The 26,611-nt window shown below is 36.8% G+C and overlaps 2 protein-coding genes across 5 annotated transcripts in view; both read right to left on the reverse strand.

Moving 5' to 3' along the window:
• Positions 1-25,901, reverse strand: part of LOC148956595 (peroxisomal targeting signal 1 receptor-like) — a 251,485-nt gene extending 225,584 nt beyond the window's left edge. Inside the window, exons 1-2 of one of the 2 annotated variants that reach the window (XM_089086042.1) lie at positions 25,888-25,901; positions 5,318-5,592 (exon numbers count right to left, since the gene is read on the reverse strand). In XM_089086042.1, the coding sequence (XP_088942168.1) occupies positions 5,318-5,582 (265 nt within the window). In that variant the 5' untranslated portion in view covers positions 5,583-5,592; positions 25,888-25,901. The other variant, XM_089086035.1, reaches the window with a different exon arrangement.
• Positions 1-26,611, reverse strand: part of LOC148956594 (protein white-like) — a 502,792-nt gene that overhangs the window by 388,053 nt on the left and 88,128 nt on the right. The gene's annotated exons all lie outside the window — the stretch shown is intronic.

Here is a 26,611-nt window from a genome sequence, read left to right on the forward strand (position 1 = left end):
GGAGGACACTCCCCCACAACCACAACCGGAACACGCATGCGATCGACTTATTCGGTCTTTACAACAATTTCTCTACTTTTCTTCAGGCCCTTTTCCTTGACATAACAGAAGGTTCTGACAGTCTTACATACAAGATCCTTAGATCCTTATCCGTAAGCTGGTTCATCACGGTTCATGAGTGGAAACATTATCATGGATGTCTTCACACCTTACTAGAATATTTATTGCTCCTGAAGCTGCAGGTCTAAAGCTGGTCTGTGTGGAATATCTAGATTTCCATCTCTACTTACATCTGCTCATCAGCTTCAAGAGAAAGCGGCTATAGGCTCACAGCCAACCATATACACTCCTGTTGATCTCCAGAAGATGAAGGATATTTGCATTTTATTCATATTTTCGCTGACATATCAATACTTCCACGGAGAGCTTGCGTCGTGATTCTCTGGACTACTTCAATTAGTGGGGAAGTAAATCAGTGCGCAGTTCTTAGTCAGGATGATTTAATGGTTCCATCCACTCCCTCGGTTCGTTCAGGCTTCAGTCTGGCCGAAACTATGGGACTGCTTAAAACTCAATTCCTGTTAAGATTCGGCAGTCCCAAATGCTTTGTTCCTTTAAGATACATATTACAAGTTTTCTTTATTAAGAGTAAACATTATACAAGAATTAGTTACATGTTGTTATAAGATTCAATTCATTTGATGGGTATTTTTTAGTTAACATTAGCTCCTTGATGATGTGGAGAACATTTTTGTATGATTTTGACAGTCAAGTGATGGGGAGATCATCTAATACATGGAAACTGTCGGTAGTTGATTTCTTATTGTTTATTTTTTTTTATTTTCAGGCGTAGCTTAGAATGGATATGTTCAGTATTAGTTATTATATCAATCAGAAGTGACGAATACAAAGAAAGGAATAAAGGTAATCAATCCTGACAATGAACTGTATGAAGGAAAGAGAAAACCATCTTGCAGACGTTCCAGGACGAAAACACTGAATTTTGGTCTATTTGAAGTAGTATACTTGCCTAAAACTAGACAAATCTGACTTCCTAAAATGTTTGGCCAAATTTTCATAGCTTTTGTACAAATATCTGGCTTAATGACAGCCATGCAAAAGAACCGGCCTACCTTCATAAAATTTGAGGCTGCATCCACATTAAACAAGAACTTTAAATGAATATCCATATTTTGTCCTTACTTATGGTGCTAAGCCCTTGTGAAGCACTGCAACCATTGAGATACATGGGCCAAAGCTGAAGAGGAATATTTGAATCTGTATTCACCGGGTAGAAACTTCTATGTGTTGTTTCCCGTACTTTGTTTACGAAATGAGACAGTTCAAGAAATAAGTTTTATATTCAAGAAGCAAAGATAAAACAGACACACTGAAGACAGTTATTAACTTATCTAGACCCTTTCCTGCGGCTGTGGACCTTCCATAAAAGGCTAATTTAAATATGTAGAGACATATCTTAACAAAAAAAAAAATTAAGCAAAGCCTTCAAACTCAAATAGTCTTTACTTTTAGGAGCAAATCTCTATATTCAGCTAAATTGGGCTTAAGTACCCTAAAGATACGACAAAGATTTTGACTGCCAAAAGCAACTATATTTATCTGAATCCAGTAGATAACGATGGGAAAACGTAGAGCTTGCCTCAGAGAGGTCGGATCGAGCAAGGAAAAAGCTGAGTATAAATTTCCATATGGTTTAAATGAGTTCTGACAACCCATTCTGGTTGAAATACTGACGATAAGAGACCATCACTGCTCCCTCCCCCAGAACGGTCAAATCGGGACCCTGATCCCCACAGGCATATCTAGGAGACTAGTTATAGCATCCTGCAAAGTTTAATTGAGATTCAACAACCCGTTCTGTCAAACTTGCTGATAACAAAATTTATTAGCTCCAATTGTGTCCAGAAAACCAGAATGGCACAACTATGACAACAGTTCTTATTTCCGACCAAGTTTGGTTGAGATCCAAACCATTTCAACCATGTTCTGGGGTCGAGCTTTAAACACCTCCTAATTTGTTGGAAATTCAACCACGGGAGAAGAGGTCGTTAAACTTATGCTTTAAGAGTAACTCTTCCAGAATTATTTCCTGGAAATCAAGAAGAGATTCAGAAACTTGGTCTCAGACCCTCAATGATATGAATTCAGATTATACACGAATCCAACATTGCATTAGAAGTATTTCTGATCCCAGTTGCTGGTCACGGAAAAACAATTTTGTTGCTCTGCAACAGAATAACGTAAAACCAAATTTCTTTCGAAGTTTTCTGGTTTTGCTAGCTGTCAATTGCACAAATAGTTTTAAATTTCCATCAAAGCCATTTTACAGCACTGCAAGTTTCTATCTTATCAGCTTTTCATATTCTTGTGTTCCTTTCACAAGGGTACAAAGCGTATTCATAGTCCCACCACAAAATTACAAGCCCTTGAAAATACAGTTACACATTTACGTCATTTTACGTCATTAGTTACACATTTATGATTTGAAACTGTCAGTTGAAGCACCATGTTATGAGCCACATCTTCATGTATAATTGTTTATCTATGTTCAAGGAAGTCCACCAAAGGCACTTCCTCCCTACCCAAACAAAATGGCCTCCGCCATTCTTTTTGCAGGCTTTTCAGTCAAAATACCCCTCATATACAAATGAAAATGAGAAACAACATGGACATCTCACTGCCAAAGACGAATATGTGCTTAGTGAAGAATTACTCCACCTCAAGATACGTTACCCCAATCTTCTGCCTTTATACAAAACAGCAGTAGCAAAGCATCTTTGGCAGCGAAATTCTGACAAGAGAGGTATCAATGAGCTTGTTCACCTTTGATGCATCTCTCAGCTTTAACAGGGCAAATGACCAAAACTAGCTTAAAAGTGTAGCTTTTGCATGAGGACCCGTTCAGTTTTTTTCTTTTAATTAAATAAAAAAAATAAGTTTTTTTAACTGAAAGTAATGAGCGACATTAAAACTTAAAACTAACAGAAACTATTCTGTATATGAAAGGGGCTGTCCCCTCCTCAACGCCTCGCTCTTTACGCTGAAGTTTGATTCTGTCTCACAACTTTACTTTTTAAGACAATAAAAAACTTTAGCGTAAAGAACGAGGCGTTGAGGAGAGGACAGCCCGTTTCATATACGGAATAATTTCTGTTCCTTTTAAGTTTTAATGTCTTTCCTTACTTCCAGTTAGAACAAACTTTTATTTTTAATTTAATTTCTGAACGTTTTTGAATTAATGCAGCTTTATTCTTGGGTCAGCATACATGGATAACTAAAACGAATATTATACAACAATTTTACTTTTTTTGGCCGCATGAGTTTCTTGAAACTTTTTTCTGATTTTGCCTATAAATTAACTTATGCAACGTACTTTAATACTTGTGTGTTTTTATTAATTATATCAGGGAGATTGCTACATGGTCGATACTTCGCTCTTTACGCTAAAGTTCGAATTTTGTTCGAGTCACAAACCCCTGAATCACAAAGGCCGGTTAATTAGAATAGATAGCTCTTTTGAAAGTGATAAAAAAAACTTTAGCGAAAAGGGCGAGGTATTGACTAGGGGGCGAACCCCCTCATATACGTAATAATTTCTTTTCGTTTTAAGTTTTAATGTTGCTCCTTACTTTCAGTTGAAAAAACTTGTTTATTTTATTTAATTTCTGATTATTTTTAAATAATGCTGGGAAATCCGGTGCCCCCTTCATAGAAATTTCGGCGCCCCCTTCATGGACATTTCTTCAAAGAAATGTCCCTTCCCTCAAGGAAATATCCTCCATAGAAGGATACTCCCCTGTAAAACCCTCCTCTGACCCCTCCCCCTCCCCCAGAAAAAATCCCTCTTGAAACGTCTTTATACTTCCCATTAACCAATGCTTTACGTAAACAATGCGCCAAGTTCATAACTTCCAGCCCTTCCCCCAGGAACTGGGGGGGGGGGGGATTAAGTCATCCTTAAAGACATATTTATTAGATTTTCAAATATGCTGAACAAAATGGCTATCTCAAAATTTTTATTGGGTGACTTTGGGAAAAAAATGAGCGTGGGAGGGGGCCCAGTTGCCCGCCAATTTTTTTGGTCACTTAAAAAGGGCACTAGAACTTTTAATTTTGGTTCAAATGAGATCTCTTACGATATTATAGGACTACTGGATCGATACGATCACCCCTGGGAAAATAAAAAAAAAATAAATAAAAAAAATAAATAAATACGCATCCGTGATCTTTCTTCTGGCAAAAAATACAAAATTCCACATTTTTGCAGATAGGAGCTTGAAACTTCTACAGTAGGGCTCTCTGATACGCTAAATCTGATGGTGTGATTTTCATTAAGGTTCTGTGACTTTTAGGGGTGTTTCCCCCTTTTTCAAAAATAAGGAAAATTTTCTCAGGTGCGTAACTTGATGGGTAAAAACTAAACTTAATGAAACTTATATATTTGAAATCAGCATAAAAATCTGATTCTATTGATGTATCTATGGGTATCAAAATTCCGGTTTTTAGAGTTTCGTTTACTATTGAGCCGGGTCGCTCCTTACTTACAGTTCGTTACCACGAACTGTTTGATTCCAAACAGAAGTTACAATCTCATCTAGTTTTTGAATATATTAATTTGGCATATACTGCATACAGAGGCATTAGGTCTTTTTTTTCTTGAGGTTATGATATCATATTTTTCTATTTTACCACTGTCTTTATTCTCAACTACCCTAACTTTTGGTTAGGCTAATGTGTTTTGTTTCTTTCTATTTTTCTTACATTTTAATTTTGCTTCAAGTGCTAAACTTGCTATATTTGTTCATTTTTACGTACCAGCACAAGGGCCTTGTGTACATACAAACAAAACTAACAAGAATCTATTGCCAAGATATAATCTACTCGTACATGTATGTACTAAAATTCTGTCAGTTTTTCATAAGACTTTGAATCTACCAAATCAAGAATATGTTTCGTAAAATCTAACCTAAGTATAGGATCATAAATAGACCTTCATAAAATGTTTCAAGAGGTATATTTTAATATTCCAATGCCAAAAGGTAAGCTTCAATTAGACTATACAAAAAATTATTGAATGGCTAAAGGTCATTCACAAATCACTTACATAGTTTTGGCCTCGATGTTTACTTGAAGCAAATTAGTTAGTTTCTGCAAAAAGCACCTCAAACTCTTAAATTTTATCTAAATGTGTATTAGTTCTACAGAAATCTATCCAAATTATTGTTATATTAACTTTCAAAGCCCCCTGTGCACAAATATACTAGTATAGTACCTGACCAACTGAACAACAACTTACGTGATCCTTCAATTTCCTGAACTTCTTGAAGAAGCCTTTGCATCTGGAATGACTGAGGTGGTCTTCTCATCAAAGCTTCTTGGCCTAGTTTAGACTCTTCTAGAAATTCCCTCACCATAAGCTCATCAGCACCATTGCCAGACAAATGCTTTGTCTGCTTTAAATTTTCCTGTCTAAAAGCTTGATCTCTTGTGAGGTGGGAGGCAGCATCAAGCAAAGGATTCCTCCCACCGCAATCCCCACCCAAAAGCTCTTTCATTGACATGATTTACAGCCTGTAAGTAATAATAGGAATATGAGAAGACTAAATTCACATGTAATCACATATCATTCATATGTTTCAAGACAATTGCTAAATTACATTCAATTGTAAAAATACAAATGAATGTGCATTGTCAGTTTAATATACATATACTAATATTTATTAATTAAAATTTTAATAATTTTTGATTTATTAAAGTTTTGATTTATTTCGATTTTTCTCCTTTTGAGTTATTTATTGTAATTAATTAAAAAAAAACTTTTTCCACAATATAAGTTTTTCAAAGAAAAGTAAAGAACTCCATTGAACCAAGATTGAGCAAAAATAAAATCAAATAATCTACCAAGCGTGAAACTACCACAAATCAGCATCGACAAATAAATGAAACCCAAAACGAACAGAAATTACAATAAATAACCGAGTCAAGCACAAAACGAGCAGAAATTAACATGAGTTGGGCTCAAAACCCCTATGCCTTCCCAAGGCCAGAACATAATTTGGACTTTACAGAAAAATATAAATTTTTTTACTTTTATAACTTTAATAAAACGAAAAATATTAATATTTTGGTTACTAAATATCGGTATATGTATATTAAACTGACAATGCACATTCATTTGTATTTTTTTAAGTAAAGTGCAAATTATGTTCCGGCCTTGAGAAGGCATAGGGGTTTTGAGCCCAACTTATGTTAATTTCTGCTGGTTTTGATTTTGACTCGGTTATTTATTGTAATTTCTGTTCGTTTTGGGTTTCATTTATTTATCGATGCTGAATTGTGGTAGTTTCACGATTGGTAAATTACTTGATTTTGTTTTTGCTAATTTTTGGTTTAATGGAGTTCCTTACTTTTCTTTGAAAAACTTATTTTGTGGAACTAGTTTTTTTAATTAATTTCTGTTCGTTTTATATTGACATAGTCTTTTCAGGGAAAAAGAAAATAATACTTTAAATCTTTTCATTTTTAAGACTTTATAGTTCGGCCTGCTATTTGTATGCTGGAGAAAATTTTCAGCAATTTTTAACAACATACACCCTTTTAAAAATATGGAAACAAATAGTAGTGTTCAATTTAGTTTCATACCTCCTCTAGTTGACCTGAAATGGATAACTTGAAACCATTCCCAAAAAAAATTTGTTTACTTTTTTTGATAGCTTGGATACACTTACACTATTTTGATTAGGTTAAATTTTAAGAGCAGAAGTAGCCTCGAAAGTTTGAACATAATGACCTCAGTCGTTCTTGGGATACTGCTGAGATTCCTTAATGGGAATTAGCATTAACACAGTGCATTTTGATTTAATCTTAAGGCAACATTTAGTTTTTAAACATAATGGGCAAATGGGAGGGTGGCCGTCGGAAGGGGATTAGTTGCCGTACAATCACTTTCGACTATTAAAAAGGGCATTGGCCCTTTATATTTTCGATCGAATGAGCCTTTTTCGAAGTTCCTACGACAACTCCTTCGATGCGAAGTGCCCTAGACTAAACAAAAAATGATACATTATACCCACATCGACCTTTACTATAAAAATGTCAAGCCTTCCAATCACTTTCGACTATTAAACAGGGCACTAGGCCTTTCAATTTCCAATCGAATGAGCCCCTTTTGAGTTTCTATGACCAAGCTTTCTATAAACATCTTATATGCCCCAAGGGCATAAATTACAACCCTTACCCTAAGGGCTGTGAGGGGCGTTGTCATCCTCAAAGACCTAATTTCCAGAACTTTCACTACGTTTAACTAAATGGCTATCTCAAAATTTTGATTCGATGTGTTCGGGGAAATGGTGGGCGTGGAAGTATAATTTAAACTAAATAGTAACACTAGCCTTGCAGAGAAAGTTCTGAAAGACACGATAGCCTTATTTATAGTGAAGAGTTTCTTAGTCGTATGTTTAACCCAATATTTAACAAGTACCATTTTTCCACACCAACCACAAAACTCAATTCATCCTAGAATTATTTAGACTAAATAGTAACCCCTGCCTCAAACAGAAAGTGCAGAAAAACACAATAGCCTTATTTATAGTCGTATGTTTACCCGAATATTTAACATTTGCCATTTTTCCATATCATCCATAAAACTCAATTCCAAGCTCTTTATTGATTTCACCTCTTGTATATACAGTACAGATGCTTCATTCAAGAAAAGTGATTAAACACGTTTTGCAACTACATGCTATTTGCATGCCTATAATTTCGTAGTAATAGGTTTAAAAACCTATTAGCCAAGTTTAAAAAAAAAACCTTACTAATCAACTTACAGATGAATGACCACGGATTTAACCTAAAAAATATTCAAATCCTAATCACCAATCAAGTTATACTCGTTCCTCTTTGCAAATGACCCTGGTAACCCCAATTCGTTGAAAACCTAAACACATATCTATGCCTTCAGGCGTAAGTTTGAATTTAGGTTTTCAATGCATTATACGGTTACTACTTATAAACTTCAGAGAGGGCTCATTTGATTGAAAATAGAAAGTTCTAGTTCACTTTTAAAGAGTCAAAAGAGATCTAAGAGCAATTAGCCCCTCTTCTCCCCAAACCCTTTTTTCCCCAAACCCCTCCAATAAAAATTTTCAGATAGCCATTTTGTTAAAAATAGTTCAAACATCAGATAATAAAAACTCCGAGCTAGACACAAACCCATTTTTTCACTTTGATATTGTAACTTTGATACCAGTTTTGATACTTTGATGAACATTTGATTTTAAAAAAATTTGATTTTGAAATAAGGAAGTCTTAAAAACTTGAGACTTTTGCAATCGAAAACGGACAAAAATTAATTTAAAAAATCTTTCCGAAAAATTAGTTTTTCAAAGAAAAATATAAACCATTTTAAACTTAAGCTCAATAGATAAAAATACATGTTAAAATACAAAGTAAAAACGACCAGAAATTACTATTAAAGAATAAATGAAACCAAAAACAAACAGAAATTAAATAAACAATAATAGCAAAAAACATACAGCAAGTAATAATATAAACGAATAAATAGATCCTAAAGCGGGTAATGCTTGGATTGAATATGATAGAAATTATGTTTTTGAGGAGGACACTCCACTACAGTCCTCAGGGCAAGTGTTTTGAATTATACCCTGGGGATGGGGGATGAATTATAAGAATGATGTTGGCACAATGTATTATTTATTATTTTTTTCCTTTAGACCAGGACACTTCGTATCGAAGAAGTTGTCGTAGAATCTTCAAAAAGGGCTCATTCAATTGGAAATTGGTGTGGCTTGTGCGCTTTTTAATAGTCGAAAGTGATTGGAAGACAACTAACACCCCTTCCACGCCCACCTTTTCCCGAAACACATCCAATCAAAATTTTGAGATATGCATTTTGTTCAGTGTAGTTAAATTTCCAGATAGAGATTATGTTTTTGAGGAGGACACTCCCCCACAGCCCTCAGGGCAAGGGTTGTAAGTTATGCCCTGGGGGCATATAAAGTTTTTACAGAAAGTGTTGTCGTAGAAACTTCAAAAAAGGCTCACTCGATTGGAAATTCAAAGGGTTAGTTCCCTTTTTAATACTCGAAAATAATTGGAGGGCAACTAACCCCCTCTAATTCCCAACTTTTCCCCAAACACATCCAATCAAAATTTTGAGATAACAATTTTGTTCAAAATTTTGAGATAACAATTTTGTTCAACGTAGTTGAAAGTTCTGTAAATTAGGTCTTTGAGGATGACAACCCCCCCCCCCACACCCCTCATGGTAAGAGTTGTAAGTTATGCCCTGGGGGCATATAAGGTTTTTATAGAAAGCGTTGTAGTTGAAACTTCAAAAAGGGCTCATTTGATTCGAAATTGAAATGGCTAGTGCCCTTTTTAATAGTTGAAAGTGATTGGAAGGCAACAAACACCCTTGCACGCCCACCATTTCCCCAAACACATCCAATCAAAATTTTGAGACAGCCATTTAGCTCCACGCAGTTGAAAGTTCTGGAAATTATACCTTTGAGCAGGACAATCCCCCCACAGTCTTCAGGGCAAGGGTTGTAGGTTATGCCCTGGGTGCATATAAGGTTTTTTATAGAAAGCGTTGTCGTAGAAACTTCAAAAAGGACTCATTTGATTGGAAATTTAAATGGCTAGTGCCCTTTTTAATAGTCGAAAGTGATTGGAAGGCAATAATACCCCTTCCACGCCCACCATTTCCCCAAGCACATCCAATCAAATTTTTGAGATAGCCATTTTGTTCAACGTAGTTGAAAGTTCTGGAAATTATATCTTTGAGCAGGACACTCCTTCCACAGTCTTCCGGGCAAGGGTTATAAGTTATGCCCTGGGGGCATATATGGTTCTTATGGAAGGAATGTTCGTATAAACTTCAGAGAGGGTTCATTTGATTGGAAATTGAAAGTTCTAGTGCACTTTTTAAGCGTCAAAAGATATCGGAGGGTAACCAGGCCCCCCTTGCCCTTTTCTCCCAAATGCATCCGATAAAAATTTTTACTAAAAATATAGTTATTTTACTAAAAATAGTTCAAAGATCATATAACAAAAACTCCGGTGTCGACATAACCCCCCAGGGCCCGAGTTATGCACTGGGGGAATATATGGTTCCTAAGGAAGGAATGCTCGTAAAAAACTTCAGAGAGGGCTCATTTGATTTGAAATTGAAAGTTCTAGTTCAGTTTTTGAGAGTCAAAAGTGATTGGAGGGCATCTAGCCCCCCCCCCACGTTCCTTTTCCCCCAAATGTAACCGATACAAATTTTGAGATAGCCATTTAGTTAAAAATTGTTCAAATGTCAGATAACAAAAACTCAGGTGTCGGCACAATCCCCCCCCAGGGTCCAGGGGCAGGCGTGGTAATTTATGCCCTGGGGCATATATGGTTCTTATGAAAGGTATGCTCGTATAAACTTAAGTGAGGGCTCATTTGATTGGAAATTGAAAGTTCGAGTTCACTTTTTAATAGTCGAAAGAGATCAGAGGGCAACTAGCCCCCCCCCCATGCATTCTTTTTCCAAACCCATGTGATGAAAAATTTGAGATAGACATTTTGTTAAAAATAGTTCAAAGACCGGATAAGAAAAATCCCGGTGTCAATACAACCCCCCAGGACCCGGGGGAAGGCGTTCTAAGTTTTGCCCTAAAGGTATGTATGGTTCTTATGAAAAGAATGCTCGTATAAACTTCATAGAGGGCTCATTTGGTGGGTAATTGAAAGTTCTAGTTCACTTTTTAGGAGTCAAGAGATTTAAGGGTAACTAGCTCCCCAAGCCATTTTCTCCCAAAACCCATCCACTACAAATTTTGAGACAGCCAGTTTTTTAAAAATTGTTCAAAAATTAGATAACAAAAACTCCGGTGTCAACACAGCCCCCCAGGGCCCGGGGGTTAGGCATTGTAAGTGTTGTCCTGGGGGCGTATATGGTTCTTATAAAAGGGATGCTCGTATAAACTTCAGAGAGGGCTCGTTTTATTGGACATTGAAAGTTCTAGTTCACTTTTTAAGAGTCAAAGGATATCCAATGGAAACTAGCCCCCCACCAACACACCCTTTTTTCCCCAAGCCCATCCGATAAAATTTTTGAAATAGCCATTTCATTAAAAATAGTTCAAAGGTCAGAATAGAAAAACTCTGGTGTCGATGCAACCCCCCAGGGCCCTGAGGTAGGCGTTGTAAGTTTGCTCTGGGGGCATATATAGTTCTTATGGCTCGTATATATATAGTTCTTATATTATAACTTATAGTTCTGAGGGCTCTGGGGGGCTGTCATCCTCAAAGACCAAATTTCCAGAATTTTCAACTACGTTGAACAAAATTGCTATCTAGAATTTTGATTGCATGTGTTCGGGGAAATGGTGGGCGTGAGGGGGGGGTTAGTTGCCCTTCAATCACTTTCGAAAATTAAAAGGGCACTAGCCCTTTCAATTTTCAATTGAATGAGCCCTTTTTGATGTGTTTACAGCATCGCTTTCTATAAAAACCTTACATACTCCCAGGGCATAGCTTACAACCCTTGGCCTGAGGGTTGTGGGGGCCAGGATGGGTTGTCATCCTTAAAGATCTAATTTACAAAACTTTTAACTGCGTTGAATAAAATGGCTATCTAAAAGTTTTGACTGGATGTGTTTGGGGAAAAGGTGGGCGTGAGAGGGGGGTTAGTTGCCCTCAAATCACTTTCGACTATTAAAAAGAGCACTAGACCTTTTAAATTTCAATTCAATGAGCCCCTTTTGAAGTTTCTATGACAAAGATTTTCATAAAAGCCTTATATGCCCCCAGGGCATAACTTATAACCTTTGCCCTGAAGACTGTGGGGGGGGGGTGTCCTGCTCAAAGGTATCATTTCTTGAACTTTAAACTACGTGAAACAAAATGGCTATCTAAAAATTTTTATTGGATATGTTTGGGGAAATGGTGGGCGTGGCAGGGGTGTTAGTTGCCTTCCAATCACTTTAGACTATTAAAAAGGGCACTAGCCATTTCAATTTCCAATCGAATCACCCCTTTTTAAAGTTTCTACGACGACGCGTTCTATAAAAATATTATGTGCCCCCAGGGCATAACAACCCTTGCCCTGAGGGCTGTGGGGGAGTGTCCTCCTCAAAAACACAATTTCTATCTGGAAATCCACAACACTGAACAAAATGGCTATCTAAAAATTTTGATTGGGTGTGTTTGGGGAAAAGGTGGGCGATAGAGGGGGGCTAATTGACCTCAAATCACTTTCGACTATTAAAAAGGGCACTAGACCTTTGAATTTCCAATCGAATGAGGCCTTTTTCAAGTTTGTATGACAAATATTTCAATAAAAACTTATATGCCCCCAGGGCAAAACTTATAACCCTGGCCCTGAAGACTGTGGGGGGAGTGTCCAGCTCAAAGGTATAACTTCCAGAACTTTAACTGCGTGGAACAAAATGGTTATCTCAAAATTTTGATTGGATGTGTTTGGAGAAATGGTGGACGTGGAAGTGGTGTTAGTTGCCTTCCAATTACTTTGGACTATTAAAAACGGCACTAGCCATTTCAATTTTTAATTCAATGAGCCTTTTTTGAAGTTTCTACGACAACATCTTCTATAAAAACCTTATATGCCCCCAGGGCATAACTTAAAACCCTTGCCCCAAGGGTTGTGGGGGAGTGTCCTCCTCAAAAAGATATTTTCTATCAGGAAATCAACTATGCTGAACAAAATGGCTATCTCAAAATTTTGATTGGATTTGTTTGGGGAAATGGTGGGCGTGGAAGAGGTGTTAGTTGCCTTCCAGTTACTTTCGACTATTAAAAAGGGCACTAGCCATTTCAATTTCTAATCCAATGAGCCCTTTTTGAAGTTTCTACAACAACGCTTTCTATAGAAACTTTATATACCCCCAGGGCATAACTTACAACCCTTGACCGGAGTGTTGTTAGGGGCTTGTCATCCTCAAAGACCTAATTTACAGAACTTAAAACTACGTTGAATAAAATGGTTATCTCAAAATTTTGATTGGATGTGTTTTGGGAAAAGGTGGGCGTGAGAGGGGGGTTAGTTGCCCTCCAATCACTTTAAATTATTAAAAAGAGCACTACCCCTTTGAATTTCCAATCGAATGAGCCTTTTTTGAAGTTTCTACGACAACGCCTTCTATAAAAACCTTATATGCCCCCAGGGCACAACTTAAAACCCTTGCCCCGAGGGTTTTGGGTGAGTGTCCTCCGCAAAAACATATTTTTTATCTGGAAATCAACTACGCTGAACAAAATGGCTATCTCAAAATTGTGATTGGATGCGTTTGGGGAAATTATGGGCGTGGGGGGGGGGGGGCTTGTTGCCCTCCAAACACTTTTGAATATTAAAAAGGGCACTAGCCCTTTGAATTTCCAATCGAATGAGCCTTTTTAGAAGTTTCTACAACAACACCTTCTATAAAAACCTTGTATGCCCCCAGGGGATAACTTAAAACCCTTGCCCCGAGGGTTATAGGGGAGTGTCCTCCTCAAAAACATATTTTCTATATGGAAATCAACTACGCTGATCAAAATATCTATCTCAAAATTTTGATTCGATGTGTTTGGGGGAATGATGGGCGGGGGGGGGGGCTCGTTGCCCTCCAATCACTTCTGACTATTAAAAACGGTACTAACCCTTTGAATTTCCAATCGAATGAGCCTTTTTTGAAGTTTTTTTGACAACATCTTCTATAAAAACCTTATATGCCCCCAGAGAATAACTTAAAACCCTTGTCCCATGGTTTGTGGGGGAGTGTCCTCCTCAAAAAGATATTTTATATCTGGAAATCAACGACGTTGACCAAAAGGACTATCTTAAAATTTTGCTGCATTGTGTTTGGGGGAATAATGGGCGTGGGGGGGGGCTAGTGGGCCTCTGATCACCTTTAGCTATTAAAAAGAGCACTATCTACTATAATTTGTAATAAAGCAAGCTGTTTTCGTACTTTTTACGGCGATTCCATTGATACAAAGTGCCCCGGTATGGAGAAAAAAGAAAAAAAAATAATACATTGTAGCCACATCATTCTTTACGTAGGCAGAGCTATTGCGCTGCCTATGATACAATACCAACCGTCATTTTTTATTCATATTAACTTTAGTGACTTCAATCAAACAGTGTGTGGTAACAAACTGTAAGTAAGAAGCAATGCAGCTACATAGTAACTGAAACTCTAAAAAGAAAGTTTTTACAACAATTCTGAGATAGCCATTTTGTGTAGCATAGTTTAAAGGTTCAATAACTATGCCTTTGGGGATAGTATGACCCACAAAACCCCCCAGGGAATGAGCTCTAAGCTACAAAATTTGCCAATTGTTGATGTTTAGTATTTGTTATTTGAAAGTATAGGCTACATACTTCTTTTTTTTTGGGGGGGGGGGGGGTGGCTAGTTGCCCTCCAATAACTTTCGAATATTAAAAAGGGCACTAGCCCTTTGATTTTCCAATCGAATGAGCCTTTTTAGAAGTTTCTACAACAACACCTTCTATAAAAACCTTATATGCCCCCAGGGGATAACTTAAAACCCTTGCCCCGAGGGTTATAGGGGAGTGTCCTCCTGAAAAACATATTTTCAATATGGAAATCAACCACGCTGAACGAAATGTTTATCTCAAAATTTCGATTCGATGTGTTTGGGCGAATGATGGGCGTGGGGGGGGGGCTAGGTGCCCTCCTATCACTTTCGACTATTAAAAAGGGTTCAAGCCCTTTGAATGTCCAATCGAATGAGCCTTTTTTGAAGTTTCTACGACAACACCTTCTATAAAAACCTTATATGCCCCCAGGGCATAACTTAAAACCCTTGCCCCAAGGGTTGTGAGGAATTGTCCTCCTTAAAAAGATATTTTCTATCTGGAAATCAACTATGCTGAACAAATTGGCTATCTCAAACTTTTGATTGGATGTGTTTGGGGGACTGATGGACGTGAGGGGGGGGAGCTAGTTGCCCTCCAATCACTCTCGACAATTAAAAAGGGCACTAGCCATTCCAATGTCCAATCGAATGAGCCCTTTTCGAAGTTTCTACGACAACTCATTCGATACGAAGTGCCCGGGTATGAAGAAGAAAGAAAAAAAATTATACATTGTAGCCACATCATTCTTTACGTAGGCAGAGCTATTGCGCTGCCTATGATACAATGCCAACCGTCATTTTTTATTCTTATTAACTTTAGTGACTTCAATCAAACAGTGTGTGGTAACAAACTGTAAGTAAGAAGCAATGCAGCTACATAGTAACTGAATCTCTAAAAAAAGAAAGTTATTACAACAATTCTGAGATAGCCATTTTGTGTAGCATAGTTTAAAGGTTCAATAACTATGCCTTTGGGGATAGTATGACCCACAAAACCCCCCAGGGAAAGAGCTCTAAGCTACCAAATTTGCCAATTGTTGATGTTTAGTATTTGTTATTGGAAAGTATAGGCTACATACTTTTTTTCGGGGGGGGGGGAGTTAACACAGTGAGAATTTTCCCTGGGGAGGGAAGTTTACAGTGATAACTTTTACAGGGAAAATATTACACTAGGTATTTCTTTTTATTTACTGTACTTTGTCTTTGAGAACTTAATTTTACATCTGGGGGTGTTCAAAAAAAAAAAAATCAAGCACAGTAGGAACTGTTTGGGGAAATTTTCTGTTGGGGGGAATTTTATGCTGGAGAAATTCACCGTGGGGAAATTTTCTACAGGAGCAAGATTTCTCTGTGGGTGGGGGATTCCAGGAAAAATTTCCATGGAAGGGAAGGATTTCCAACATGATTTGAAAAACAATCAGAAATTAAAATATTTTTCAGATTAAAGTATGATAAGGAGAATACTTCATGCAGAAGTGTCTGCAAGAAATTTTTGGGAGGGATTTTTCAGCAGGGATAGAATTGTCCAGAAAATTTTCCGAGGCGGGTAGGTATATTGGAAGGACTTTAATTGCAGGAATTTTCTGTGGGGGAAAGTAATTTTCTGTGAGGGGCAGTAATTTTTTGTGGGGGGAAGTAATTTTCCATGGAGGGAGCCCGATTTCCTTGTATTATTTGGAAAATGATTGAAAATTGAAAGTAAATGATTAAATGATTGAAAGTAAGGAGCTACATAAAACTTAGAACAAGCAGAAATTATTCCATATATGAGGGGGGGTTCCCTCTCCTCAACACCTTGCTTTTTAGACTTAAAGTTTGACTTTTTGTCCCAATTCTTTAAGAACATCAGTAGTAAGTTATATAAAGGTTTGACGATTACATTGACGGTTACAAGAATATAGAGTGCAAAGGTTTGAAGATTACAAGAATATACAGTGTAAAGGTTTGACGGTTACAAGAATATACAGTGCAAAGGTTTGACGATTACAAGAATATACAGTGTAAAGGTTTGACGATTACAAGAATATACAGTGTAAAGGTTTGACGGTTACAAGAATATACAGTGCAAAGGTTTGACGATTACAAGAATATACAGTGTAAAGGTTTGACGAGTACAAGAATATACACTACAGTTTCAATTGCGCAAGAAAAACCCATGCGTGGGACACTGTATTTTCACGTGAACATTTTAAAGGTTGGCCCACTAAAGTCAAGGTTTTTTTTAAACTTGGCAATGTATAATGTAGTCAAGCATGTTTTGCTCGTAATAATATAATTTAAAGCAAACAGGTTTTTTTTCTGTTTTTGTTGTCAATTGCACAATGAATGTACGTCATGAATTCACGTGTACATTGACGAGCACAAGAATATACACTACAGTTTCAATTGCACAAGGAAAACCCATGCTTGAGACATTAAACTCAAAGGTTTTTTAGGGAAAGCTGTCAATCACCCATGTGTTATCCACAGTTCCATTTTTGAAGTCTGTGGAAACAGTTTGACGTGTTCGGTGAGATTACGTTCCTTGGCGTTTGACAGACATTTGCAAAAAAAAAGGGGTAATTAGTGATTGGATAATTTTTAACAAGAAATGAGTGAAAAGTGTTTGGGGGAGTTGAGATGATTCTGTACTTTATAATACACAAGTGAGGGTTTGCAAACTGTTGTCAATTTTAAATGGTTTAGAAATAAAAAGAAAATAACAAGAAATGTCTGAAAAGCGTGTTGAGGGAGTTGAGTTACACGATGGTTCAGTTGCACGGTTGGGTTCAGTTACATGCGGATTCAGTTACACGGGGATTAGTTAAATGGGGTCGAGTTGCACGAGGGTTCAGTAGCACGAGGGTTCAGTAGCACGTGGGTTCAGTAGCACGGGGGTTCAGTTGTATGGGGTTTCGGTTATACAGGGGTTCAGTTACATGGGGGGTTCAGTTGCACGGGGGTTTAGTTAAATGGGGTTGAGTTACACGAGGGTTCAGTTGTAAGGGGGGTTCAGTTACATGCAGATTCAGTTACACGGGGATTAGTTAAATGGGGTCGAGTTGCACGAGGGTTCAGTAGCACGAGGGTTCAGTAGCACGGGGGTTCAGTTGTATGGGGTTTCGGTTATACATGGGTTCAGTTACATGGGGGGTTCAGTTGCACGGGGGTTGAGTTAAACGGGGTCGAGTTACACGAGGGTTGAGTGGTACGAGGGGTTCAGATACATTCGGATTAAGTTACACTGGGATTAATTAAATGGGGTCGAGTTGCACGAGGGGGGTTCAGTTGCACGGGGGTTTAGTTAAATGGGGCCGAGTTGCACGAGGGTTCAGTTGCACAGGGGTTCAGTTACATGCGGATTCAGCTACACGGGGATTAGTTAAGTGGGGTCGAGTTGTACGAGGGGGGTTCAGTTGCACGGGGGTTTAGTTAAATGGGGTCGAGTTGCACGAGGGTTCAGTAGCACGAGGGTTCAGTAGCACGGGGTTCAGTTGTATGGGGTTTCGGTTATACAGGGGTTCAGTTACATGGGGGTTCAGTTGCACGGGGGTTTAGTTAAATGGGGTCGAGTTGCACGAGGGTTGAGTGGCACGAGGGTTCAGGTTGGAATATTTCAGTAGTGTTTTGTTGTGCTTTACCTTGTCACCCTGTAGTGTTTACCTTGTTGTGTTTTGTGATAGTTCATTTTGAATTTCTTTCATTGAAATGCAAGAGTTGAAATATTTCAGTAGTGTTTTGTTGTGCTTTACCTTGTCACAGTTACATTCTGTTAATTTTCATAGTTCATTTTGAATTTCTTTCATTGAAATGCAAGAGTTGGAATATTTCAGTAGTGTTTTGTTGTGATTTACCTTGTCACACTTACATTCTCTTGATTTTTCGAAGTTCATTGTTCAGAATTCAGTAGTGTTTTGTTGTGCTTTTCTTTCACCGAGCTACATTCTGTTTATTTTCAAAGTCAATTTTGAGTTTCTTTGTTTGAAATGCAATAGTTAGAATATATCAGCAGCGTTTTATTTTGCTTAACATTGTTAAATTTGCATTATCTTAATTTTTCATTTTTCGCTTATAATTCATTTCGCTATAATAAATAGTTTTAAAATTTCAGTAGTATTTCGTCATTGTTTACCTAGTCACAGCTACATTCTGTTGATTTTCAAAGTTCATTTTGTATTTCTTTCATTGAAATGCAAGAGTTGGAATATTTCAGTAGTGACTTGTTGTGCTTTACCTTGTCACAGTTACATTCTCTTGATTTTTCGAAGTTCATTTTGAATTTCTGTCGTGAAATGCAAGAGTTGGAAAATTGGGGGTCTTAGTCCACCAGCCTGAATGGTGGAAATCCACTAGCTCAGTATTGGGGTCTTAGTCCACCAGCCTGAATGCTGGAAATCCACTAGCTCAGTATTGGAGTCCCAGTCCACCAGCCTGAACGGTGGAAATTCACTAGCTCAGAATTGGGGTCTTAGTCCACCAGCCTGAATTGTGGAAATCCACTAGCTCAGTATTGGGGTCTTGGTCCACCAGCCTGAATGGTGGAAATCCACTAGCTCAGTATTGGGGTCTTAGTCCACCAACCTGAATGGTGGAAATCCACGCTCAGTTGGGTCTCAGTCCACCAGCCTGAATGATGGAAATTCACTAGCTCAGAATTAGGGTCTTAGTCCACCAGCCTGAATGGTGGAAATTCACTAGCTCAGAATTGGGGTCTTAGTCCATCAGCCTGAATGGTTGAAATTCACTAGCTCAGAATTGGGGTCTTAGTCAGTGTTCAGATTGGAGCGTTGGAGTCCGACTATCCGGGCTTTATTTGTCAAGGCCTGAATGCTAAGCGACGGACATGAGCTCGATTGGGACCCCATTGTGAAAATGGAAAACAAAAAACGAAAATATATTGTTGGTATGTGTGTAGAGCATGGCATGGTTACCGCTAGGGCAACAGTCTAACCGTTGACGGTTTTAGGTATCCGTGAATAAGTTCTAAGGCAAGAGTGGAAGTTGGTACAAATTTTTGGAGATGCCCACCTCACCTGCCCAGTGTCTCAGGCAAGTGACCGTAAATTTGAAAAAGTGGAAATTGGCTCAGATTTTCTAAACTGAGCTGAGACAATGAATATATACTATTGGGAAAGTGATTGGAGACACTGGGCATCCGTGAACAAGTGCTAAATTGAGAGAGGAATTTGGGACAATATTTGGGGGTGGTTACGTGCGCGCACGTAACCTCGTCCAAATTAACCTTAAAAAAATGAAATAAAGCTATATCGACTTTGCATGTCTCTCTCTCTCTCACTATGTATGCGCCGTCGCGTGATTCGTCTCTTTGTGTCTGTCGTCTCTGTGTATTTTTTAAATTTTTGGGTGACCTGCCGGAGACTCTGGGCGGGTGAGCACCCCCAAATATTGTCCCAAATTCCTCTCTCAATTTAGCACTTGTTCACGGATGCCCAGTGTCTCCAATCACTTTCCCAATAGTATCTATTCATTGTCTCAGCTCAGTTTAGAAAATCTGAGCCAATTTCCACTTTTTCAAATTTAGGGTCACTTGCCCGAGACTCTGGGCAGGTGAGGTGGGCACCTCCAAAAATTTGTCCCAACTTCCACTCTTGCCTTAGAACTTATTCACGGATACCTAAAACCGTCAACGGTTAGACTGTTGCCCTAGCGGTGCCATGCTCTTCACACATACCAACAATATATTTTCGTTTTTTGTTTTCCATTTTCACAATGGGGTCCCAATCGAGCTCATGTCCGTCGCTTAGCATTCAGGTCTTGACAAATAAAGCCCAGATAGTCGGACTCCAACGCTCCAATCTGAACACTGACTAAGACCCCAATTCTGAGTTAGTGAATTTCAACCATTCAGGCTGGTGGACTAAGACCCCAATTCTGAGCTAGTGAATTTCCACCATTCAGGCTGGTGGACTAAGACCCAAATTCTGAGCTAGTGAATTTCCACCATTCAGGCTGGTGGACTGAGACACCAATACTGAGCTAATGGAGTTCCACGATTCAGGCTGGTGGATCAAGACCCCAATTCCGAGCTAGTAAATTTCCAACATTCAGGCTGGTGGACTAAGACCCCAATTCTGAGCTAGTGAATTTCAACCGTTTAGGCTGGTGGACTGGGACTCCAATACTGAGCTAGTGGATTTCCAGCATTCAGGTTGGTGGACTAAGACCCCAATACTGAACTAGTGGATTTCCACCATTCAGGCTGGTGGACTAAGACCCCCAATTTTCCAACTCTTGCATTTCACGACAGAAATTCAAAATAAACTTCGAAAAATCAAGAGAATGTAACTGTGACAAGGTAAAGCACAACAAGTCACTACTGAAATATTCCAACTCTTGCATTTCAATGAAAGAAATTCAAAATGAACTTCGAAAAATCAAGAGAATGTAACTGTGACAAGGTAAACCAACGACAAGACATTGCATTTCAATGAAAGAAATTCAAAATGAACTATGAAAATCAACAGAATGTAACTGTGACAAGGTAAAGCACAACAAGACACTACTGAAATATTCCAACTCTTTCATTTCAAGGAAAGAAATCCAAATTGAAGTTTGAAAAATCAAGAGAATGTAACTGTGACAAGGTAAAGCGCAACAAGACACTACTGAAATATTCCAACTCTTGCATTTAAATGAAAGAAATTCAAAATGAACTATGAAAATCAACAGAATGTAACTGTGACAAGGTAAAGCACAACAAAACACTACTGAAATATTCCAATTCTTGCATTTCGCGAAAGAAATTCAAAATGAACTTAGAAAAATTAAGAGAATGTAACTGTAACAAAGTAAAAGCACAACAATCAACTCTTGCATTTCAATGAAAGAAATTCAAAATGAACTATGAAAATCAACAGAATGTACCTGTGACAAGGTAAAGCACAACAAAACACTATTAAAATATTCCAATTCTTGCATTTCAAGAAACAAATTAAAAATGAACTTTGAAAAAGCAATATAATGTAACTGGGACAAGTTAAAGCACAAAAAAACACTACTGAAATATTCCAACTCTTTCATTTAAATGAAAAAAGTTCAAAATGAATTATGAAGTTAAATAGAACATAACTGTGACAAGATAAAGCACAACTAAACACTACTGAAATATTCCAACTCTTGCATTTCATGACAGAAGTTCAAAATGAACTTCGAAATATCATGAGAATGTAACTGTGACTAGGTCAACCACGACAAGACACTACTGAAATATTCCAACTCTTGCATTTCAATGAAAGAAATTCAAGATGAACTATGAAAATCAACAGAATGTAACTGTGACAAGGTAAAGCACAACAAAACACTACTGAAATATTCCAACTCTTGCATTTCACGACAGAAATTCAAAATGAACATCAAAAAATCAAGAGAATGTAACCGTGACAAGGTAAAGCACAACAAAACACTACTGAAATATTCCAACTCTTGCATTTCAATGAAAGAAATTCAAAATGAACTATGAAAATTAACAGAATGTAACTGTGACAAGGAAAAGCACAACAAACACTACTGAAATATTCCAACTCTTGCATTTCAATGAAATAAATTCAAAATGAACTATGAAAATCAAGATAATTTAACTGTGACAATGTAAAGCACAACAAAAAACTACTGAAATATCCCAACTCTTGTATTTCAATGAAAGAAGTTCAAAATGACCTATGAAAATCAACAGAATGTAACTGTGACAAGGTAAAGCACAACAAAACACTACTGAAATATCCCAATTCTTGCATTTCACGAAAGAAATTCAAAATAAACTTCAAAAAATCAAGAGAATGTGACTGTAACAAGGTAAAGCATAACAAAACTCTTGCATTTCAATGAAAGAAATTCAAAATGAACTATGAAAATCAACAGAATGTACCTGTGACAAGGTAAAGCACAACAATACACTACTGAAATATTCCAATTCTTGCATTTCACGAAAGAAATTCAAAATGAACTTTGAAAATTTAAGAGAATGTAACTGTGACAAGGTAAAGCACAACAAAACACTACTGAAATATTCCAACTCGTGCATTTCAATGAAAGAAATTCAAAATGAACTACGAAAATCAACAGAATGTAACTGTGACAAGGTAAAGCACAACAAAACACTACTGAAATATTCCAACTCTTGCATTTCATGACAGAAATTCAAAATGAACTTCGAAAAATCATGAGAATGTAGCTGTGACAAGGTAAACCATGACAAGACACTACTGAAATATTCCAACTCTTGCATTTCAATGAAAGAAATTCAAAATGAACTATGAAAATCAACAAAATGTAACTGTGACAAGGTAAAGCACAACAAAACACTACTGAAATATTCCAACTCTTGCATTTCACGAAAGAAATTCAAAATGAACTTCGAAAAATCATGAGAATGTAACTGTGACAAGGTAAAGCACAACAAAACACTACTGAAATATTCCAACTCTTGCATTTAAACGAAAGAAATTCAAAATGAACTATTAAAATTAACAGAATGTAACTGTGACAAGATAAAGCACAATAAAACATTACTGAAATATTCCAACTCTTGAATTTCAATGAAAGGAATTCAAAATGAACTATGAAAATCAACACAATGTAACTTTGACAAGGTAAAGCACAACAAAACACTACTGAAATATTCCAATTCTTGCATTCCAATGAAAGAAATTCAAAATGAACTATGAAAAATCAAGAGAATGTGACTTTGACAAGGTACAGCATAACAAAACCCTTGCATTTCAATGAAAGAAATTCAAAATGAACTATGAAAATCCACAGAATGTAACTGTGACAAGGTAAAGCACAACAAAACACTACTGAAATATTCCAATTCTTGCATTTCACAAAAGAAATTCAAAATGAACTTTGAAAATCAACAGAATGTAACTGTGACAAGGTAAAGCACAACAAAACACTACTGAAATATTCAAACTCTTGCATTTCAATGAAAGAAATTCAAAATGAACTATGAAAATCAACAGAATGTAACTGTGACAAGGTAAAGCACAACAAAACACTACTGAAATATTCCAACTCTTGCATTTCACGACAGAAATTCAAAATGAACTTCGAAAAATCATGAGAATGTAGCTGTAACAAGGTAAACCATGACAAGACACTACTAAAATATTCCAACTCTTGCATTTCAATGAAAGAAATTCAAAATGAACTATGAAAATCCACAGAATGTAACTGTGACAAGGTAAAGCATAACAAAACACTACTGAAATATTCCAACTCTTGCATTTCACGACAGAAATTCAAAAAGAACTTCGAAAAATCAAGAGAATGTAAATGTGACAAGGTAAAGCACAACAAAACACTACTGAAATATTCCAACTCTTGCATTTCAATGAAAGAAATTCAAAAAGAACTATGAAAATTACCAGAACGTAACTGTGACACGGTAAAGCACAACAAAGCACTACTGAAATATTCCAACTCTTGAATTAAAATTAAACAAATTAAAAATGACATATTAAAAAAAATAGAATGTAACTGTGAAAATGTAAAGCACAAAAAAATAATAATTAAAAATAAAAAATCTTGAATTTAAAGTAAATAAATTCAAAATTAACTCAAAAGAATGTAACTGTGACAAGGTAAAGCACAACAAAACACTACTGAAATATTCCAACTCTTGCATTTCACAACAGAAATTCAAAATGAACTTTGAAAAATCATGAAAATGTAGCTGTGACAAGGTAAAGCACAACAAAACACTACTGAAATATTCCAATTCTTGCATTTCAATGAAAGAAATTCATAATGAACTATCAAAATCAACAGAATGTAATTGTGACAAGGTAAAGCACAAGAAAACACTACTGAAATATTCCAACTCTGTCATTTCACGACAGAAATTCAAAATGAACTTCGAAAAATCAAGAGAATGTAACTGTGACAATGTAAAGCACAACAAAACACTACTGAAATAATCCAACTCTTGCATTTCATGACAGAAATTCAAAATGAAGTATGAAAATCAAGAGAATGTAACTATGACAATGTAAAGCACAACAAAACACTACTGAAATATTCCAACTCTTGCATTTCAATGAAGGAAATTCAAAATGAACTATGAAAATCAATAGAATGTAACTGTGACAAGGTAAAGCACAACAAAACACTACTGAAATATTCCAACCTGAACCCTCGTGCCACTCAACCCTCGTGCAACTCGACCCCATTTAACTAAACCCCCATGCAACTGAACCCCCCATGTAACTGAACCCCTGTATAACCAAAACCCCATACAACTGAACTCCCATGCTACTGAACCCTTGTGCTACTGAACCCTTGTGCAACTCAACCCCATTTAACTAATCCCTGTGTAACTGAATCCGCATGTAACTGAACCCAACCATGCAACTGAACCCTTGTGCAACTCAACTCCCTCAAAACACTTTTCAGCCATTTCTTGTTAATTTTTTTTTTTCTAAACTATTTAAAATTGACAACACTGTGCAAACCATCACTTGTGTATTACACAGTACACAATCATCCCATCTCCTCCAAAACACTTTTCTGTCATTTCTAGTTAAAAATTATCCAATCACTAATTACCCCTTTTTTTTGCAAATGTCTGTCAAACGCCAAGGAACATAATCTCACCAAACACGTCAAACTGTTTCCACAGACTTCAAAAATGGAACTGTGGATAACACATGGGTGGTTGACAGCTTTCCCTAAAAAACCTTTGAAATTTACCCCCACCCCTATATATACCAATTCAGGGTATATATTTGCACATTAGGGGGGGGAGGGTAAAGTTTAAACTTACCTCCTATTTACATCAGAAATAAAATTTGCCCCCACCCCCCTAATGTGCAAATATATACCCTGAATTGGTATATATAGGGGTAAATATCTACCAAATCATATTATTGACTTACATGTAAAGTGAATAGGCTATACCACTCAATGCCTTTTTTATGCTGGTTACAAATATAATAATCATTTCTATCAGAAATGAATTTCAGCCCCCCCCTATATATGCCAATTCAGGTTATATATTTCTACATTAGGGGGGGCAAATTTTGTTTCTGATGTAAATGGGAGGTAAGTTTGAAATTTACCCCCCCCCTAATTTAGAAATATATACCCTGAACTGGCATATATAGGGGGGGGGCTGAAATTCATTTCTGATAGAAATTATTATTATATTTGTAATCAGCATAAAAAAGGGCATCAAGTTGTATATTCACTTTATGCATAAGTCAAAAATATGATTTGGTAGATATTTACCTATATAGGTGTGGGGGTAAAATTCATTTCTGACAAAAATGATTAGGCTATTATATTTGGAAAGAGCATAAAAAAAGGCATCGAGTGGTATAGTGGTATATTTCTTTCCCATCTGATTTCTATGTCACTAGAATTCTTTAACCAAATTTTGCTATTAGATTATATGTTTCAAAAGAAGCCATTGTAGTAAGTTTCACCAGTCTTCCTCTAAAATTCCAATTCTAAAAATTAGCCTAAAGATCGTATTCGAAAAATCAACACCTCAGTCACAGTTTGAAATTGATGCTTGTGCCGAGTTGCCATGGTTGCCGGCAGACCAAAATATTTCGTAACGTCAAACTCTTAAAAACGTAACTTTTACGTAACATTTGAAAGAAAAGTCTCTTTTCAAGGCAGGGTGCTTTAATTTTGCTATCAAGAGCGGCACTTAAAGGGGGGATGGGACATTTGTTGCCTGCATAATTTGAAAAGTAAATTTTTACGTAATCTCATTAAAAATCCTCTCTCCAACTTTTAAAAGGTGCCTAAAAAGTATACAATAATAACAATTCATGCTTCTGTACCTTCAGGAAATTCTTACTTATTCAACTGCAAGGGCTGCTTCCAGTTTACCTGCACAGCAGATAGACCACCACCACCCCCCTATGTGGGTATATAATTCCCGGCTATTATTTTGCTTATCTAGTTGTTTTTAATTGCCATCATTGGTGTTTTAAAACAAAAGTTGATGAGTAATACGTACAAAATAAAAGGCAAATCAATACACGCAGGACACTTTAGAGTTTTGAAGAAAATAAAAAAACCAACTAGATTTTTTTTATTGTTAAATTTCAATAAAATCGATCTTAATAAATCCAGCCAATAAAATCGAACTTCATAAAAACACCCAAAAAATCATTTTAATCGCTCCCTTCCCGTCTAATATTTTAGATTGGCTCAGTCTCAGTCTCACCTCCTCTAGCTTCAAATTTGCATCGTTCGAACG

Source organism: Artemia sp. Qi Xiang Cuo, chromosome 1 (genome assembly GCF_049724085.1).
Source record: "Artemia sp. Qi Xiang Cuo chromosome 1, ASM4972408v1, whole genome shotgun sequence".
NCBI lineage: Eukaryota > Metazoa > Arthropoda > Branchiopoda > Anostraca > Artemiidae > Artemia > Artemia sp. Qi Xiang Cuo.